This window comes from Bombus terrestris, chromosome 16 (assembly GCF_910591885.1).
Source record: "Bombus terrestris chromosome 16, iyBomTerr1.2, whole genome shotgun sequence".
Classification (NCBI taxonomy): Eukaryota; Metazoa; Arthropoda; class Insecta; order Hymenoptera; family Apidae; genus Bombus; species Bombus terrestris.
In genome coordinates, this window is record NC_063284.1 from 3,804,834 (window position 1) to 3,819,844 (window position 15,011).

At 34.5% G+C, this 15,011-nt stretch overlaps 2 protein-coding genes across 7 annotated transcripts in view; one reads left to right on the plus strand and one right to left on the minus strand.

The window, feature by feature from the left end:
- Positions 1 to 10,835, plus strand: part of LOC100645179 (plasma membrane calcium-transporting ATPase 3) — an 88,999-nt gene extending 78,164 nt beyond the window's left edge. For 3 of the 6 annotated variants that reach the window (XM_048413059.1, XM_048413058.1, XM_048413060.1), the window contains one exon: positions 1,349 to 10,835. In XM_048413059.1, coding sequence (XP_048269016.1) covers positions 1,349 to 1,573 — 225 coding nt within the window. In that variant the 3' untranslated portion in view covers positions 1,574 to 10,835. The remainder of the gene's footprint in view (positions 1 to 1,348) is intronic. The other 3 variants (XR_007226696.1, XR_007226698.1, XM_048413061.1) reach the window with 2 other exon arrangements.
- Positions 10,836 to 11,716: 881 nt separating this feature from the next.
- On the minus strand, positions 11,717 to 14,869 carry LOC100644950 (CXXC-type zinc finger protein 1). The gene is made up of 6 exons (XM_003403005.4): positions 14,694 to 14,869; positions 14,373 to 14,494; positions 14,204 to 14,294; positions 13,919 to 14,139; positions 13,268 to 13,844; positions 11,717 to 12,825 (listed from the first exon to the last, which is right to left on the minus strand). Exons 1-6 carry the CDS (start codon positions 14,721 to 14,723, stop codon positions 12,313 to 12,315), a joined length of 1,554 nt encoding a protein of 517 aa, XP_003403053.1. The 5' UTR covers positions 14,724 to 14,869; the 3' UTR covers positions 11,717 to 12,312.
- Positions 14,870 to 15,011: the final 142 nt, after the last annotated feature.

The following is a 15,011-nucleotide window of genomic DNA, read 5'->3' on the forward strand; positions in this document are numbered from 1 at the left end:
AATTTTTTGGCTGATTTGAATATAGCAATGTTCATCGGTTACGTGATACTACGCCAATGCATGCTAAGTTCTTGCAGTCTGCAATCTGTCACGCTGTATTACAGCTCACCAAACGATGCAAGTGTATATGCGTGGAATTCCAATTTTCTTTCTTTTTTTTCTATCGCTATATTGGTATTAAAAGCGTCCTACCAGTCTCAAGACGCGTATACTTTTGGACAATGTGTTTTTTGCCAAAAACGTAGTATCTGTGTTGGCTTTGTTTAGAATAGCTTTACAAAGGACTCAACGATTTTTGTTTTTTTGCAACTTTTTTCAAACAGAAAGATCTCTGATATAGACATAGTTGAGATTACGCTTAACGTAAGCTGGAGGTGAAGACGCTTTTCAGCCTCGCATATCCGCTTCCTGCATCGATGATCGCGCGTTGTCTGAAGCAATAGTCGATCTTGTTACCAAAATGAAATATGGAAACGAGATACAGTGGAGGACTCCACGATCGACAGGTGCATGTGGTGTTGCGTGACATTGCAAGTATAATTTGAGGTGCTGACGTCTATGGGTCGTAGAATTAATTATTCTGTTGGGAGAAACAAGGAAAATAAGGAGAAAGAAAAAGTTAGATTAAGAAAATTTTCTGAACAGATTAATCTGTTACTAAGGAAGCATTTTAATCTGTAATTTCTGGATACCATCGACGTCGCTCTTCAGATTCTGTTGTCTAACTATTGCCTTGCCGTGCAGGGTATCAACGCCCCGCTAGTTTTTCTAGTAATTCGTGTGGCCGCTGCTTTCTGTCTCTTTATACATACACATAATTATATTTATATATATCTACATAACTGTTCCCTAATCTGTTTTTGCGGAGGTTGATCATCGTATCCGTCAAAGAACGATTTAACTAAAAAATATCTTGACACTACTTGTTCCCGTGACTTGTTAAAAAATATCCTGCTTTCCAGCGTTGATCACTTACTGTTGCTTTTGAGCCACATGCATTTTTCCCCTCGACATTCGATGTCTCAAAATCCAAGGAAGACGTGGTATTGTTGATCTTCTGGGAAAAAAGAATACAAACTTAAATCTAGGGGAAATTAGTGTTATTAGGGATCATTTGATTTTGTAAGTACTCTTACTGGTTTTCTTCTCAGATTCAAACGAAATAAAGGAAATTTGTTAGGATTGAAAGCACAAAGGAGAAACGAAAAGAATGTCGATGGGTATAATGGGATAGAGGATCAACCTCGATTACCTAAATGGATTTATCTAACGGTGTATTTCTCCCAAAGCTCGTGGCATAGCCAGGGTTACGAAGGCTCTATATTGACAGAAAGGTTTCCGGTTACAGATCCGCGTAGTGAACGCATTTCGGCAGGGCCTAGACGCGCGCTACACGAGCGAGCACAGCACCACTACATTGGCGGAGGTATTAAGAAAACAGTCGTCCTTAAGTAAGCGGCTCTCGCAGACGAGCAGCATCGAATACGCCGACAACAACCCAGACGAGCTGACCATACCCGAGATAGACGTGGAAAGGCTGTCGAGTCACAGTCACACCGAGACCGCCGTTTAGAACAGGAGAAGTATGGCGTGGATCTCAACAGCCATCACGACGACGACAGTCTTCATCAAGTTGTGTGTTATGTTCGATCCTCTCTGACGATGTGTAAAACACGACGAAAAATTGATCATCCTCATCCTTGTTTTTCTCGTGGCCAGCGCGTTTGGAAAAAAGAAACAAACAAAAATGAAAAAAACAGGACGAAAATCGTGTGCATTGATCTTCCTGGACAACAAAGGAAGAAAGGGGATCGTATTCCTAACCTAGTCAAACGAAGTCGAATGAAACAATAAAAAAAACGTGTTCGCGAGTTAGGTCCTCGTCATTTTCTTTCTCTGTTCGTGCTTTGTTATCGGCGGTCGATTATAGTAGAATGGACGATTTTATCGTATGTCGGTCATGCCGTGTTCAGTCTGGGAGAAGAGAAGGAAAAAAGCTATGAAATGGAAGATATAAAAACACGATGACGATGACCTTCTGCCCACGATACGTTGCCGCGGACATCTCAGTTGATCCGTGCGAAACACCAATTATAAAATACCAAAGTAACGCACCACTGCCTTTCCTCTCTTTAGTTGTTACTTACGTTTCCTTCATTTTTTCTTATTTCCCTCGCTCTCTGCGCATCTATCACTTTCTCTCACCGAATATTCGGTCTTCTTTTTAGTTTCATCCGTTTCATTCTTTGTTACGTCGTTTTCGTACCATCGCCCCCCTCTCCTACGATATTACGTGGTACTTTTTCCTTTTTTTTTTCATTCTTTTCTCCTATAATAAAATTGCACCACATGAAATTGTAGCAGAGGTGGAGAAAACAGGGGAAGAAATACGAAAACGAAGAAAGTTAGCTTGAGAGAAACTGTTTCCATCGACGCGACATGGGACTCGCTTAAGATCGCGTTTTCGTCTGCCGGGAAAACGGATTTTCCTTTCTTTTTGTTTGCAGTCTCGTGTCGCTGTTGATCAATTTCCTACTCTTGACTTTTCTTCGTTCCCTTCGTCGTACGTCATTCTGTTTTTCATTGGCTTCTTTTTGCTCCCATCTATCGTTTCCCTTCCTAATCTCTCTTTCTATTTCTGCCTCGCACAATACGTATTCACTGTACTATTCTTCTTCTTGTTTTCTTCTTTCTCTGTTCTTTGTTATATCCGCTGTTATCTTTGTCTCTCTTCCTCGCGTGACTTAAACATGATCTAGTCACTAGTTTGTATTGCTAAATACTTCCGTGAATATACTCAGCACTGGGGGTGCCTTACCGAAAAACAAAGTTTAAGAAAAAAAATGGAAAAATATAAAAAGAACTGCGCATTGTCTTTTAGCCTTACTTCGTGTGTAAAACGAGATTTCATGATGGATAAGAATGAAAAAAAGCGAAAAAAATCGCATAAGGGGAATGAGGTGAAGGAATAAAAAAAAGATAATTTGTCGCACCGATTCTTCTTTGTTACGTCCGCGTAATTGAAAGAAATGGGAGATTAACAGTAAGAATAATATAACGAAAGTAAAAAATGTAGAAACCAAAAAAGGTTGAACAAATGGGAAACGAATGCCACGACATTGCCATTATTACGCTTAAATCGATATAAAGATCCTGATAGTAAAGACGTTAATCACGCCACGGTACGAAAACCTGCATGTACTTTTAGTAATAAATATATAGCTACGATCTACCCAAAAGAAAAAAAATTATTAAACACGTTTTTTCAACGAGACACCTTTTTTTTGTGTTCTCTGCTCGCCGAAGCATGCGTATATATTTATATATGCATATATATATATATATATATATATATATATATATATATATATGAACAACATAAAAGAACGTGTCTGGCCATGCAGTTTTGAAATTCGCCGCGAAACCAACACGCATATGTATTCACTTATCTTTTTTTTAAACATTTACATATTTTCCTCTTTCCTAATTTTACTTCACGTGGCTATACTGTAATTATTCTCAGGACCTATCGATTTCAATCGAGAACGAAGTGTGCGTGTATCGACCATCGGTCGAAATTCTGATCGATATATATATATATATCTCGAATGACACCTCCATTGTCCGATGCTGTTCGATTGTGCCCGCGATCTTCGACAGCACGGATCGATAATCGTGTACGTCGCTAGAGGGACAAACTTTTTTCGTTAATGCAAAAATCAGTATTCTTGCGCCATTGGATTATAATTAATATCGATAATCGATATTCACTCCAAACCGAGTATAATATATTATGCGTTTTTAGTTAACTGAGAAAGAAAGATAGGAAAAGAACTACATTATGGGAACCGCTGCCAAATAAGAAGAAAAATGGGGAAAAAATAATAAGAAAAGCGTAATGCGTGTTTACCAAGTCTCCATGAAGTCAGTAGCCGATATATATATGCTTATAATATATATGTATATATAGATATTATATACATGTATATTTAATATATATATATATATATATTCGTTTGAAATATGTACGTGTAGCTTTCTAAAAAGTTCGTTCGATGTGTGTGTGTGTGCTGATGTTAAAAAAAAGAGCGCGGGCGGAGGGATATGGTGGGGGAAACGCGAAAGAAAGATGGACGATGGGTATTCTCCTTGTATACGGAGAACGACGGTGGTTTGGTTTTTGCACGCGCTCGAGTCACGGAAGCTTGTTAATTCGTCGTGTTGCGTTCACGCGGACAAATTTTTTCGTAGGTCCGTTTGGAAAATGAAAAAAATAAATCATAGGACTTAGTTTCGAAAGAGAGAAAAAAGTGAAAAAAAAGATGAAAAGGCTTTACAAGGCCTATTTACATGCACCGTATTCTAGTCTTAAGCACTCTATGCCTTACACTGCCAGTTATAAAGACGCGCTATTCTTATGGATATCTGTAAACGGTACACACACATATAGGTATATATATATATACAACGATGCTATCGTCGTCGACGTCGTCGTCGTCGACCACGCCGTCATCGTGTACTATGTTTGTCTCATGATTAGTCACCTACATCGTCATTCTCCCCCTCACAATTGTTTCTAATCTTTTTCTGTAAAAAAGAAAGAAAATCAATATTGATATCTACCATGAATTTTTTTATTACTATTATTATTATCGTTAAAATTATTATTATTATTATTATTATTATTATTATTATTATAATTATTGTTATTATTATTATTATTATCGTTAAGTTTTCATCTTTATCTCTTGGTTTTTAGAATCCGTTTCTATCACTCTGACTGTTACCTCTATGTGCTGTCTAATTTTATTCGCTCCACTATGTCTCCAGCCCTAGTTTTCTTATCCTTGCCACTGATACTCATGCACGCCTATGTGTATTATCTCTACTTTCTCTGTCTTTTAATTGTTTTAGTCAGAACTTAGAAATGTAAAGAACGAAAATGGAAACAGAATAACATATTTTATGGAAACTTATCCTTAAAAAAAGAAAGGGAAAAGGAGAAAGGAATGATCGCTACTAATTTCACGCAGACTTTGATAGACACGATCGCGTCTTACGAATGGTGAAAATGTTGCCCACAATTAATTCCAGAAATTTGGAAAATCCGCAACAGCGGGAGATTAAAAAAAAAATAAAGCCGAACGACGAAAAAATGTTAGTGTCGATTGTTATAATTACGGACGTCGTTAAAAATGGGCATTGAACATCCTCTTAAAAAAAAAAAGGAACGAAAAAATCGAGAATCAATAAGAAATGAAAAAAATACACACACACATACAGGTTATCGATATCTTGCTGTTATCGAAGTTTCTGCATGCTCGGAATCATCGTTCTCGTTATTGCCGTTTTCTCACCCTATTGTCATCCTCGTTGTATACCTTTTTACGTTTTTCTTGCCCGCCGTCGAGATCGCACGATCATCCGAGTGGAACTCGAAGAGAACAAAAAATACCGAGATAAAAACGATGAAAAAAAAATGCAAAAAAAATAGAAGATGAACGAAACTCGACTCGTCACTCTTGTCCCGTCCCTAAACTGCATTAAGCATCTTTGTACGCTCCGATTGTTCTTACTCTGTACTCTATATTTAAACGCATTTCGCGACTATTTAAGATTGTGTAGAGTATAAAAAAACTAATGTCGTACACGGAAAGCAAAAAAAAGGAGGAACAAATCGTGTAGTTTCGATATCCAATACAGAATGAGAGTAAAAAGTATTGTTATGAAATGAAACGAGCAAAAATGCTGTCCTCTCTCGATACAGACCGATGTTATCGGACGAGTCGCGTGTTTATGAGAAGAGTAAGGAAAAGGGGGGGGGGAGAACGAACGATTCCACGGGGAGATAAAAGTACGAGAAGAGAAAAATATGGCCACTGTGGTCAGCTTGATATTCCGGCATAGAAGCTGCTCGTGTGTAAGGTTTTATTCGAGGCCATTCTTGAGACAAAATATATAGTTGAGTTCTCGTACCATCGAAGTTGATGAAAGAGAAACTGTCCTTGTATATACCTCGCGACGATCGTCACCGGTGCGAATCCTTGTAAAATCGGCCACTCTGCTCCGGGGACGTCTCTATACCTTTTGTGTTTCCTTTCGACGTTGCTACGAACAAGAACAAAAGAAGATGGAATAAAAGACAGAAGAGGATGAATAAAAGAAGAAGAGGATAAAATATAAAGTGTGAACTTAACCGACACGATGAAAGTGAGAAAAATCATGTTCGTGCAGCGGTATGATATTGCATCGATCCGTAAACGTCGTTTCCCATCTCGTGCTTCGAACTGATTATCGATCCTGTAACGAGATCGAGCTGTCTTCACCTAACGATGTAAATATACTATATATATATGCTATATATATACTATATATATATACATACAATAGTATTCTCGCGCCTTTAATCGGTCATCGATCTCTAGGAGCATTTATCATGCTCAAAATTTTTCTTATATGTATAGGTTATGTTTGACGTATAAAATAATTCTCAATCATTTACTTACTTTTTATAGTATTTTTCCCTTTTTCAATCTTTTTACATATTTATGTCCTTTGTTTTTGTTGTAAATATATATTATTATTGGTTAGATCACGATCATGATAATGGTCCTATAGATTGATCAAGCAATCCGATGATTTTGTTCGTTTTTGTTTAAAGGAACTCGGTGGAGACGAGTAGCCAGAAAACACTTGTATACCCTTGTAAAGTAAACCTAATCACTAGACAGCGGATTTTTATGCAAATTCGTATGTTCAAGAGATAAAATTAAATGAGTAGGACCTAGACAGAAATTTCTTTTACTTATTAAATGTTATAAAGGCTATTATACCTTGGATATTAGATATACTTCTTTATACTATACATTCTATACATTCTATGCATTTTTGTATCTTTAAATTTCTTATAATTGCATAAAAATCCGCGGTTTATTTATCACTGTATCAGAGAGTTAGAGGAACAGCGAGAGGGGGGGGGGCGACTTCCGGTGGCCCGTGACGCAAACTTTCTCGTAGATTTGACTAAACCGGAGATCGTCGTCCCCATCACCGATCAAATTGTTTCCGTCGGTATTTCCAGATTGCAAGGTTAATCCTTTTGCGGCATTTAAATATTCTTACACAGAATTTATTGTTAACCGTTGTCTTCTGTCCTTGTTGAATCAATAATAATAATAATAATAATATTAGTGATAATAACGACGACGACGATGATGATGATAATGATAATTGACTCTCAATATCGACTTCACAATAGATATTGATTGATATTGGTTTGCGAAAGAATTAATCTTGTTGGAGAAAGAGATTTGTGGCCCATGCGCAAACGAAAATTTCGAATAACGAATTCACGTGGTAATATTGCTAATATCGTACCATTTGTAATATCATTTCACGATATACTGAAAGAAGAAGAGAGAAAAGAAGGAAATGTGCTGAGTATTTTCAAATAGTTGGGAGAATTTCTGTCGATCGATGGTTGCATAGCCACAAAAATTCTGTTTTCGAATCTGGTATCTCCGGTCTATCGTATAGAATCGAAACGTGCCACTGCCTGCGGTATCGAGACGCCGGATGTTGACACTTTCGTAATGGCATTTAACGTACACTGTAATTTCTCTTGATTTTACGCTCCGCCATTGTTCGATAATAATCGCGTTATGCATCTCCAGACACCGTGCATCGAGATTTTCTTTCCTCTACTGATTATCTATTCCCTTTCCTTTTAACCTAAAAAACATACCTAAAGTAACTTAATTATTAGAACTTTTCCAATATGATACAGTTAAAGTTGAATAAGTGATCGAAAAAAAGAAACACGAACTTGCATTTATCTAATCCTTGACGAACTAGTACTAAGGCTTAAATTAATTAGTAAAATTCTGCAGAACACCAAGAGATATATTATATTTGGTTCGAGACAGGATATTCATACTGGGCGACTATTGTTTTGGCTGTCAGCATATTTTTATTTGACAATCTAAAGGAGAAGAGGTCAGTACCCCTGACTAAATAATTAGATATTGCATGTTTCAAAATTCTCGCGGTACATTGGTTGAAAAATGCTGATCTGTTGGTCGAGACCAAACTTCAAAAAAGACAGTAAAACAGAAAGAGACAGAGATTCGAGAGAGGGAGGAATAATGACGAAATACGAAGTTATCGTGCCGCACACTTATCCAGCTTTCACTGTACATGAATTTTTTGTAGAAAGAATTAAAAAGAGGTTAGTAAAACTCGACTCATGCTGTCGGAGAGATCGATTTCACGTCTAATGACGTAAAAAAAAGGAAAAATAAAAAAAGTTGAATAGCGTTAATCGCGTCCTTGTACTATAAGCAATAAACAAAAATAGAGAGAGTGAACGATGCGAGACGATTTGAAAGATCGATACCAGTGATCCGTACGAGTGCTGCAATATCTTACTGCTGGATCGATCGTTATCGCGCTCGAAGCAGCGGCGAATTTTCTTCTTCGTGTTAAGAGGGAAGAAGGGATCCCATAGAACCGTGACGAACTTTCTTGGGGGAAAAAAAGAGAAAAAAGTTTGAAAAAAAAGAGCTACTTTAGACGCGTCGAAACTTGTATTAAAAAAAAAAACTATGCGGATCTATCGAATAATTATATTTTACACATCTAGCGACGTTTATTCCCGCCCCGTTGTTTAGAAAAGAAAATCTTGTCGTCTCATTTCAGTAATTAAAGTACAAGATTATTTACGAGATATATACAAAAAAGAAAGGATAACCTCTGTAAACTGTTCAATTTCGCCGACACTGTCGCGCCTTCGTCATTATCTTTGCAGCCATTAGGCAAACAATCATTGTTCTCTGCATCCATCTCCCGCCGTTTTCGCGTCCGATTATCGATCGCGAACAAATCGATTGTCGATCGATCGGACCTAGCTGTACTCTTTTTGAAACGTCGACTATCCTTCGAATCGCTTTCCATGATTATCCTTTTGAAAAATAAACAAGTAATTAACTAAAGAAATACAGAAAACAAAATCGATTCTTTTATAGGTTATGATCGTTTTCCAAATTTGGTACAGATTCGAACGAAGAACAAAATCGAAGTTGTCGAAATCTTAAATATAGAAATCAAAATTCTATATGTCATAAATGTCGATAATTATTAATTTTTAATTTATTATGTTGTGTAATAAGTCCTTTCGCTAAAAATCGTTACTTTTTCGTTTTTTATTACGTAAGATTCATTTTTAACTACTAGATTTTAATTAAATTTTGTTCTCTTATCTTCTGAAGATAAGTTAGGTTAATTATACATATATATGTATAGATCTACTAAGTAAATTTTGTTCCATTATCCTTTGGAAATAGACTATCTAACTTAAAATTTGTTTTGCTTTGTTAAAAAATTCTAATATGTATATTTTTACATACTTTAGATTATTTAACGAAAGAGATTCGAAATTTAATACCAAACGACAAACGAATTTGTTACATAAGCCATACACGCGGCAAATTTGGTCGCTTAATTTTTTATTTTTAATTTAGCTCTTAACTGTTATCCTTGGCTAATATAGGTAACTACAAGTTTACGGTACTCAATATTAAAATATAAATTTATTCGAGAAAAAGTATCATTAATTATTTTTATCGCCTCAGACATAATGTTTAAACAAATTAAAATACTTGACAAATAAGAATGTACTCTACTGCAACGATACCAGTTGAGGGTTAAACATATATATTTAAATATATGTATTTAAACATTTTCGAAGAAAATTACAGATTCGCATAATTTCGTCAGAAAAATGTTTGAAAAGAATGCGGCTTCCGTCGTGAGGACCGAGAAACGGCTGGAATTTCGAGTCCATGATCGATTGTTATTAGCAGACTGTGGATTTTTATGCATTTATGAGAAATTTAAGGTTGGAAAAATGCACACAATGTATATAGCATGCAAGAACATGTAATATATTCAAAGTGAAAGCATCAAAGTTATGATTAGATTGCGAATTTTTATGCATTTATAGCAAATTTAAAGGTATAGAAATGCACAGAGTACATATAATATGTAAAAATCTATAAAATATCCAAAGTAGAGTATTTATTGTATTTAGTAGATGAAATAAATTTTCATTTAAGTTCCATTTCTCCAATTGCATATGTTCAGAAAATTTGATGTATAGAAATCCGCAGTCTAGTAATGATATTTAAAAAACGGAACAAGTCTATTTTAAGTTCCATTTCTTTATTCATATTTAGAAAGATATGAATTTGCATAAACATCCGCAATCTAGTTATTAATGGATCTAGAGTGACACGAGAAAACACACCATTGCGGTTGGGACCAAGTCTCGACGATCGTCAAGAGTAATTAGAAAGACAAAAGAGAAAAAAAAAGAGTATTAAAAAGTATACAAAAAAAGTAATAATAATAATAATACCATTGAGCTAGCGGAAGAGACGATTTCTTTCGGCAGCTTAGTTGTGTCTCGTCGTTTATAAATTATACCTAAAAAGAAAATCCTAGCTATGTCGTGCGCGCGCTCAGAGCTGAAAGATTATAAAGTAAAACAGAAAAGAACAAAAATACGTACGTATACATTGATTATATTTCCATCGTTTTCTCAATTTACTGGATTTCCAGGCTATTGAAGGCCGTTTCGCCGATCACGAAAGCCGGTGACGGATAATGACAGTGTGTCAGAAAATGCACATTCAGTTTGCGAGTAAGTTCATGAAAAAAAAGTGCGTGCATGTCTTTACGTGTAAAGAAAAAGAAAAAGAACAAAAAAAAAGGATAAGAAAGGAAACAAGAGAAAAAAAGATAAAGTTAACTCATAGATCATTTAAAAGAATATTAAATGCGTATACATATAGTGAGGAGACATTGGACACTGTTACAATACTAATTTACTGATAAATGACGTAAGAAAATAAAAAAATGAAGAAGAAAGTGGTGAATGAAATTATAAAAAGAACTAAATTTTTTGGTAAATAAGCCTTCGTTCCCAAGTACGAATCCTAGGAGTTACGCAGATTGTTTTTTGCAACTATATTGAGCGCAACACTTGGCAAAACACTATATTAAGCTAGTTATTTATAGCGAGTTTCATCCAAAGCGTTTTTGGAGGATATTCGAAGTTTATTCCATTGTCAATGGGTTATTGCCGATACAGATGGTCAGAGAAAACGAAAGAGCGTGTGTTTTAATTCTCACAGTTTGCCTCAAAAACATACCAAGCAGCATAAAAAGATACGAAGGAAAGATGTGACATGTATAAATATATATATATATATATATATAAATACATATATATATATATATATATATATATATATATATATATATATATATATATATATATATATATATATGTATATATATGTGTGTGTGTGTGTTCAGAATATGTATGCCATTACTGATATTCAGAATATATATATACATATATATCTATATGTATATACAGGCAGTAATAAAAACTGAAAAGTTGTATTGTGCCAGAATATGTAATATCCTGTGTTATAATTGGAAACTTGTTGTAATTCAGAAGTATTTTGAGAGAGTATCCTTTCTAGCGACGAGTCGGAACTTAACTGGTTAAAATTAAGCAAGTAATATATTTATTGAAGTTAAAGTGTGGTAAATTTTAGAAACGTTGGAATTATGTTTCATATAACGAGTTATTGATTTGTTTCACATGTGCAATCATATAATGTGAAATGATATATTGTGAACACTAAAATAGATAATGAAAAATTATATTATAAATTTGAATTTACAAAAGTTTAATTGAACGTTATAAATAAAGAGAAATACACAATTATACAAAGTCGAGCCAGAGGCAATTTTTCTATTTTTTTTTTTTTGCAGCTTCTTTTTTTGTAACTATACGCCCTTTGATTCTCTAACCTGTAACTCATTAATTTTATTATTAAGCGAGTCAACTGTAATATTATTATTGCAAAAGTTTCATTGAACCGAGTATCTCAATGTTTTATATTTCTAACAATAATTTTTAATAATCTTTTTCTTTTCGTTATGAATAATTTCATTCTCAATTAAATCTCAATAATCGAGTAATCACATTTCTTCAATTCATCCAAGAAGATTTTTTCATAATTCTTAACAATACCTATTTTACAAATTTATCATTTATTCTATTCATTCTTAACCACGAATCTTATTTGTTAAACATTATACGTTCCTATTTTTCGCTGTTAATAATATTACTCTGTACAGTATGTTATTATAAATACGATATTGAACACATCATGGAGATATGTTATAAAATTCAACATACCATCAGCTACAAGACACCATTTATAGCAAGAACAATCATTATTCTGCAGTGTGCTCCTTTTGGAGCAAGCCGTACCTTCGCTGCAGTTCCTCTTCCATAGCTTCTAGCTGCTCTCTGTTTTGTTCTTGCGTCATTTGTTCCATTAGTTCATGATTATATGTAGAATGAAGCATTAAAGCCAAGACACCAGCCCGAGTAGCCATATTCGCTCTAATTTGCCTCTCCTGTTCGACAAGTTCGTCTATTTTCAACCATTGTCTCACCCTCTCCATGTCAATTTCTGCTCGTCTCAACTTTTCCCAGACGTAATGCTTCACGCAGCTCTTCTTTGGCGCTCGACAAAATTCACCAGTCGTGTCAAACACGTTTGTAACCAACGGACAACCACACACTTCGGTTTCACTGATCTTTGGATCTTTGCAGTGTTCGGGGCAAAGAACCCTTAACCTTTTGCAATAAGTTCGATTCACAGGATTGTAAAAGTCACAGAACATTACTTGTCCTTCAATACGAGTTTTGAAGATTGAACCGAAGGATGCTTGAGATTCGTACTGAAAAATAAATACATATAATTTAATAAAAAAATCAAAAAGTAGATTGTATGGAGCTGAAAATAAGTTGTAGAGATCTTAGAATGATTGCAATATGTATTTCAAACCACATTCTAAAAGTTATATAGATTTTAGGATGTGTCAGCTATATATTAGAGATAAATATGGAACTTGATTGATGCAGTTATATTCCTTGTTTCAGTTTCAATTTAACAGAATATTTAATCTATTATGGTAAGAAGTAAAGAATTAGAAAAACATTCTTCTATCACAATGTTGAAAATATAATAAAACTATCAATCTTTTAATACCACCAAGTATCAATATACTTATACATGATAATGTACATACAAATAAAATAATGTAACAATGCTTGATTATAAGCGAGATTTCTTTTTAGCTCTGTAGTACGCACTACATATTCCTTGGGTTATGATAATACCTTATTGAAACACTTTTCCATATGCTTGATAGCAGTCCTTGAATGAATCTCATGGCCGCAAGTAATGCAATACATGCTCATTTCTGTGTCGTCGTTGTCATCCACTTCTGTCTGAGGATCAATCGTCGCGTGCTTGGCGCGTTCGATAATTCTGTCCAACTCTGTGTGCCTCTTATCCAGTTCTTGAAGTATTCTTCGAACGTCTTGCTGCTGTTTCCTAACTGTTTCTAATTGTCTTCTATTATTCTGCTCTGCTATACATGGCGTCAATGACCATTCTTGAATCCGTTGAGGTAGCACTTGGTAAATTCTGTTAGTTGCTAATTTCAAGCCACACTCGTCGGAGCAATATTTACTACCTGGTCGAGATTGTTTCGTACAAGCGGGCCCATAACAATGTCGTGGTACTTCCAAATGTTCATTCCTTTCATTACTGGAGTCTCTTTTCCGTTTCTTAATAAATTTTGAGCTTTTGTTGAAGCTCTTTGATGGTTTTAATGGATCACCTAACACTCTGCAAGTTCTCTGTATACATCTAAGCTTCAATCTAACTGATGGCCCAAATTTTTTTAAATGTCTAAAAATTAAATGATTATTAGTGAATATAGAAGTGGTTAAGAGTTTTTTTGTTTATATTCATGTTATGATTACCTGCATGCATCACATTTTCCACAATTTTCTGTTCTCACGCAACCTGTACATTCTCCACAACGTTTAGACGATTTCTTTACTGCTGTAGGATCCCAAGGTGCATCATACTCGTATCGATGTGCTCTTTCTTTCTCTTTATGCTTTTTGTATTTACGATCTTCCTGATCTGTTCTTCGAGGTTTGTAACGTGTTATTAGAGTCGGATCCTCTTCTCTGCAACGCTAAAAATATATTCAATTAGTACAACCTAATACAAATGGCTCACTAAAAATAAGTAATTCCTACAATACAAAAGAACTGTTTTATATGCTTGGCATCTTTCTCTGTTATATTTATGCAGTCACCATGATACCATTCTTCACATGCATCGCATCCTCTGAAATTAATATAAATTTCATTCAGCATTGATTTGCATTAGGTGATAAACAATGAATAATTTATGTTTATACTTTACATCATAAAACGCGAGCTGTCAGAACTTCTGCAGATACAATATGCTTGTCCATCCTGCTTCAATAAAGTAGCAATTTTGCTTTTTCTCTCTGGCAGCATAAATTGTTTTGCTATTTCTTCTTTCTGTAAAATAGAATCTTTATTTAACAATAATGGAATTTTGTAAAAATTAGTTTAAAAAGATAGTAAATGGAGCATGTTTATTTAAAATCTTAAACTTAATAGATTAAAATTTGTTTTTCTTAATACTAAACTTAAATACTCCAAAAAATGGGTATCTTAAAATTATCATAAATATATATATTGTCATACGAGTACGTACCGATAAATTCTGTTGCCTTTTATCACTCATGGTTGTAGATTATTATTGAGCACGATATTTACAGAATTTATTATTTAGAATATCTTTATAATCTTTAAAATAAAGAAATATTTCATTTTTAACGAAACACAAAAGAGCACTACCACCATGACAGAATGACTACTGCAGTGGTGTTCAACTTTCTCTGGTATGTAATTTAACAACCTTGTTAAAGATCAATTTCAGTATTATCATTATCATTTTTTTGATGAAAACATATCTTTAAAATAGAAGAATGCGCAATCATATTCATAAATATCTTTTTATAATATTATTTAC

Bases quoted from the DNA above. Each gene is read 5' to 3' on its own strand.
- LOC100644950 (XM_003403005.4), bottom strand. From the start codon at position 14,723: ATGAGTGATAAAAGGCAACAGAATTTATCG. The intron at 14,495-14,693 runs GTACGTACTCGT...TCTATTTTACAG, and splicing joins AAAGGCAACAGAATTTATCG to AAAGAAGAAATAGCAAAACA. The intron at 13,845-13,918 runs GTAATCATAACA...TTTAATTTTTAG, and splicing joins GGAAAATGTGATGCATGCAG to ACATTTAAAAAAATTTGGGC.